The following is a 6,241-nucleotide window of genomic DNA, read 5'->3' on the forward strand; positions in this document are numbered from 1 at the left end:
CAAAATAAAATGATTTGGAATTTTTATGACTTTCTTTTATTAAAAAAGGCATTTAAGGGCCAGTTAGAAAAACATCTGGTACATACCAATCTGCTAGTTTACTCGAAAATACAATACAAACGTATTGTTGTATATTTGTTGGTATTTCTTTAAAATTCAAAACTAACCATTGGGTTATTAGACCTGGATCCTGCGTACCAAAAAAAGTTGATTAATAGCAAGCCGAAAATTTGTTAATAGCTTAACGGTGCCTAGTTGGACAAACTTAGATGTACGGGAACACTGGAACGGTGGAAATTTTAATTGTGGAACAGTTTAATAATTTGGAACGTCAGATTACGAAAACGTCCCATGTATTTTGTCGGACATAACATCCAATTGATTTGTTACCCTTTCATTAAACTCTCATGCAAAAGTCAGACTGCTATTACTAACCAACATGAATCCTGTCATTTGACATGTTCTTCATGTTCCACTCATTAAAATGCCCAGTTGATGATAAACACCAGTCTGATTTTTGCATGAGAGTTTAATGAAAGGGTAACAAATCAATCGGATGTTAATCAATCGGAAGTTCTATCCGACAAAATACATGGAACGTTTACGTAGTCTGTCGTTTCAAATTTTTAACCTGTTCCACAATTAAAACTTTCCCTGTTCCAGTGTTCCCATACATGAAAGTTTGTCTGACTAGACACCGTTAATCTATTAACAAATTTTCAGCTTGCTATTAATCAACTTTTTTTTGGTACGCGGGATCCAGGTCTATATGGTTTTACCTACATTTATCTACAATTTAAATTTCTTTCGGAGACAGGCTACAAATGTTGGGTTTAAATTTTTAAAAAATTAATGTATAAATATGCATTAATAGTATGGTATAACTTATAACTAGACCCAAACCCAGACATCCAAAGTGAAAGTTATCCTCCAACACCAAATTGTTCTATATGGTCCACATAATGTTAAGAAAAAAGTCACACACACCATTTTCAGCGTCGGGTTTGGGGGGAGAGGGGGAAGAAATCGGTAAATTCGGCGATTTTTACGTTTTTCGTCAATATTTCTAAAACTATGCGGTTTCTAAAGGATTCTACATAAAATTTAAAACAAAAAGGTCCTATACATATATGTTATAAAATCAACGGTTCCAGAGTTACGGAGGGTGAAAACTGGAAATTTTCGATACTTTTTATATTTATTGGGAAATTTATAATATTATTATACTGACGAAAGAAATTTTCTTTAACAGGATTGTGTTTTGTAAATAAAATTTGCTATTTCAGTGGCATGTTAGTGATAAGCCCTCGAAGAAACGTCAACCTCACCACCCAAAATCATCATCAATTGTTAAAAAAATATAAAAAATATCGAAAAGCTCCACTTTTCACTCTCCGTAACTCTGGAAGCGTTGATTATATAACAATTATATATAGGACCTTTTTTGTTTTAAATTTTATGTAGAATTGTATAGAACATTGTTTACGCTAAAGTATAGTTTTAGAAATATTGACGAAAAACGTAAAAAAAATACTAATTTATCGATTTCTCCCCAATCTCCACTCCAATCCGGGCGCTCAAAATGGTGTAACTTTTTACTGCACAATATGTGGACCATATAGAACAATTTGGTGTTGGAGGAAGACTCTTTCTTTGGATGTTTGGGTTATACCTTTTTTTGACCAGTTATACTATACTACCTCAGTAACTTTGGAACCGTTCATTTTAGAAGGATTATGCAATGGGCCTTTTTTTATTTCAAATTGAATGTAGAACATTTTTGTATAAAAGGTTGTTCATGCTAAATCGCATAGTTTTAAAAATATTGACGAAAAACGTAAAAAACTACGAATTTACCGATTTCTCCCCCCTCTTCCCTTTCAAACCCGACGCTCAATATGGTGTGACTTTTTTCTGAACATTATGTGGACCATATAGAACAATTTGGTGTTGGATGATAACTTTCACTTTATTTGTCTGGTTTATGCCATTCTTTGGATCAATTGTATCATACTATAAAACGCTATAAGCTTTCTTAATAATTATTATCCTAACTGGCGCGCTTATTGGGTTTTATTTGTCTGTCTGCGGTTTAAATATCATATCAGCCAATACATTTCTGTTTATTGAAATTTGTCAAAAAAATTTTTTTGGACCTTGTTGGGATTGGGGGATTTCCTCTACCTCTCCCCCACCCATTACTCCCCCCCCGTTGATCCGCCACTGAACGAATAAACACGTTGCGTAATATTCAAACTTTTCAAACTGTTTGAAGATGTTTGAATTCAAGTCAAACCTAAAGATATCGAAATCAAGTCAAGTCAAACTTTTTTACACAAAAAGTTTGATTTTCAAGTCAAGTCAAGTTTGTTGAGTAAAATCAAACTAGTTTGACTTGATGCATCTCTAAGTGTAACCATAAGATAGCTTAATTATTGTTCTTTCATGTTCAATTTGTAAAATTTCATTTGATCCATTAGTTAAAGAATTACATTAAAATAACATAACCGTGCACTTAGTCGTAACGCCGTACGTTAGTTTACAGTACGACAATGTTTGTGAGAAGGGTGACTTTAACGTTATAAATAAAAAATTATAGAAGATACAGATTTAATTTTAGAAAATTCTTTATATAAGGTTTTTTTTTGTAAAATTATCTGAATTTTTCAATGGCCAAGTCAGTTTTTTCTAAGATTTATATTTTCGGAGTTATTTAAAAAAAATCTAATTTCGTAGTTCATTTGTTTAATAAAAAATGAAGCACCCACTTCTCGAGTAGAACTTTTGATATATTGTTTATTAAACATTTCTTAATGAAATTGCATAAAGTTCTATCTTGTTTGATTTTATCCGAAGTGAAAATCTATCTGCACTCCCTATTAGTATTTTTATTTTTTTAGCGATTTTAGGCAAAAAAATCGAGTTATAAAATCTTCCCAGAATTTTTCAGAATATTTCTTTTTTTGAGAACGAATTCTGGAGTGGAAATCGAAACGTCAAACATTAGTTAATTAAAAATGTAATTTGTTTTGTCTTATGGCGCGTCCGCATTGGTAAATTTTTCGTGCGTATTGAACTAATGTTTCGTAGCAAGAATTTGTGTCGCAAATTTTTACCAATGCGGACGCGCCATAATGAGTATTAATTGTTAGCCCATATTTATCACCTGTTTCGTTCACAATGTTTAAAAGTCGTTGCAATTCTTTTCATTTGAAACAAGGCCTTCTCGAAGTTGAAACGAAATAAGCGATGGACTACCCCAGCTAATTGAAATAATATTCGAAAATATTACCTCAATCATCCAAGATAGCCATCGTTACACCTATAGCGATACGCTTTAATTACTATTTCTCTAATTTTAATTTTAATATTTTTTCTCAAAAGCGAAACAACTTAGTCATTCGAAATTCACATTAAATTAAACACAAAAATGCTAAGAGTGAAACGGCTTTACTCTGTCAACATCTGTTTCCTCACCCACATAAATTAGTTATCATATCAGACCATTATGTCAACAAAGAATGCATCGAAATTGTTTTCTTAAAACTGCCAAAGTGTACGCCAGACCTAGTGATTTATTGACAGCTGGTCAAAGTAAAAGAAACACAAACATATTTATCGTTTGTGGTTTTTTCTTGAGTCACAACTCAGCAGGCAAACGCATCGGATCTGGTCGTCGCTAACATCCACCTTGTCTTCCGAGACCAAAGCGAAACACATTTTCGTTACAACAATAAAATTACCGTTTGTTTTATTATATTCATTTTTAATTAAATTCCAGCAACTCACCCATCGGAATATTGGTGACCCCCGCGAGTATTTTAAACCGCCGCAAAAATTTAAAAAAAGTTAGTGTTAATAATATATTTTTGCCGGTTAATAATATACAGTGGACATCGAAAATGACGGACGGTAATACCAGTGCCAACACCAGTGCTTCAGTCGATCGGATTTAAGTTAAAATCCCACCTTTCTGGCCCAACGATCCTGAAATATGGTTCCTGCAAGTAGAAAACCAATTTACACTGGCAAATATAACAAGTGACGCAACCAAATTTAACTATACAGTTGCCAATTTAGACACAGCCTACATATTAGAAGTTAGGGACATCATTGTTTCACCACCAGCCACAGAGAGGTATGCAAAATTAAAATCAGAATTAATTAAGAGACTTAGTGCATCACAGCAACAAAAGATTAAAAGACTACTCGAGCATGAAGAACTGGGCGATCGAAGACCTTCGCAGTTCTTACGACATTTACAGTCTTTAGCAGGCACAACGGTACCAGAAAATATTGTAAGGTCTCTGTGGTTAGGCAGACTGCCAGCGTCTACACAGGCTATTCTAGCTACTCAAGCTAAAGCTAGTTTGGACGCAGTTGCCGTGCTAGCTGACACAATATCTGAAGCGATAGCTCCTAGGGCCCAAATTTCAGAAGCTTCTAACGCTCTTGAAAGTACCATAGAGAAATTGACAGCCGAATTAGCTGAAATGAAAATCCAGCTATCCAGCTTGTCAAATGCTCAAGCACAAGCTAACACATACCGCCGAAACCGCAGCAACTCAAGACGAAGACCATATCCTTGAGACAGTAGCTACAGTAGGGAACATAATAGTGACATATTATGTCGGTATCACTACCGTTTTGGTGACCAAGCTCAAAAGTGCTCTCCTCCGTGCAAGCAGCAGGGAAACGTCGCGGGCAGTCGGTAAATGCGGCATCCAATCGAAGCCCAAAGTCTCGCCGCCTTCTCGTCACAGACTATGATACAAAAAAATAGTTTTTAATCGACACCGGAGCCGATCTGTGCGTTTTCTCGCGAAAATAGGTACGGGGTGCACGCGAAAAGACTTCATACGAACTATACGCGGCCAATGACACTAAAATCGCGACGTACGGCTATGTGAACTTGACATTAAACATCGGACTACGGCGTGATTTTACGTGGCGATTCGTAGTGGCGGACATTTCAAAGCCCATTATCGGTGCTGATTTTCTTTCCCATTTTGCGCTCCTAGTGGACATTGCTAACCAGTGCTTAGTAGACAGTACGACAACTCTTCGAACAAAGGGACTCGTTAAAGAGTGTTTCGACGGCAGCGTAAAGACTATCGCGGAAGCGTCGCGTTACCATGAACTGCTGCTACGATTTCCGGAAATCACGCGACCCGCCGGTATCGTGAAAGACATTCAACATCAAACCAAGCACCACATCGATACAACACCAGGTCCACCCGTTTTTTCGAAGCCTCGACGATTAGCACCTGACAAACTGCAATGGGCTAAAAAAGAGTGCGAAAATCTTCTACGACTAGGCATCATAAAACCATCGAAAAGTAACTGGTCTACTTCACTGCACATGGTCCCGAAGAAAGGTGAGGAATGGAGACCCTGCGGAGATTATCGACGTCTCAACCAAAAAACAGTTCCAGATCGATATCCAATTCCGCACATCGAAGATTTCGGTCAGGTGCTAGCTGGTAAGACAATTTTCTCTACAATAGGTTTAGTGAGAGCATACAACCAGATACCAGTAGCTACCGAAGACATACAAAAAACCACCGTTACCACACCACTTGGGCTGTACGAATACTTATATATGCCTTTTGGTTTACGAAACGCAGGACAGACATTCCAGCGTTTCATAGACGAGATTTTACGTGGTCTAGATTTCTCCTACGCCTACATCGATGACATTCTCATTGCATCAGAATCCAAAGAGCAGCATATGTCGCATTTGGAAGAGATTTTCAAAAGGCTCAAGCAGTTTGGCGTTGTGATAAATCCAGCGAAGTGTCAATTCGGCAAAAACGAGATTACCTTTTTGGGACACACAGTATCAGATGGAGGACTCACACCTCCACAAGAAAAAGTAGCAGCTGTACAAAATTTCACTCAGCCAAAAACAGTGAAAGACCTACGCAGATTTCTAGGTATGTTAAATTTCTACCGAAGGTTCATACCCAATGCAGCTGAGCTACAAGCACCACTATATGATGCCCTAAAAGGTAATGTCAAAGGAAAAGCACCAATCGAATGGACACCACAGCGAATCCAAGTCTTTGACGACTGCAAAGACAGTTTAGCTAACGCTGCTTTACTGAGCCACCCTGTAAACGATTTTGATTTCTCCATCACTTGTGACGCTTCTGATTTTTGTGCGGGAGCTGTACTACAACAAAAAAGGATACAGGTATGAAACCTTTAGCTTTCTTTTCTAAGAAATTCTCACCTAGCG

The 6,241-nt window shown here is 36.9% G+C and overlaps 1 protein-coding gene across 1 annotated transcript; it reads left to right on the top strand.

Moving 5' to 3' along the window:
• The first annotated feature begins 3,902 nt into the window (after positions 1-3,902).
• On the top strand, positions 3,903-4,589 carry LOC126888646 (uncharacterized). The gene is made up of 2 exons (XM_050657005.1): positions 3,903-3,912; positions 3,958-4,589. The coding sequence occupies exons 1-2, from the start codon at positions 3,903-3,905 to the stop codon at positions 4,587-4,589; spliced, it is 642 nt and encodes a 213-aa protein (XP_050512962.1).
• The last annotated feature ends 1,652 nt before the right edge of the window (positions 4,590-6,241 follow it).

This window comes from Diabrotica virgifera, chromosome 7 (assembly GCF_917563875.1).
Source record: "Diabrotica virgifera virgifera chromosome 7, PGI_DIABVI_V3a".
Taxonomy (NCBI): Eukaryota; Metazoa; Arthropoda; class Insecta; order Coleoptera; family Chrysomelidae; genus Diabrotica; species Diabrotica virgifera.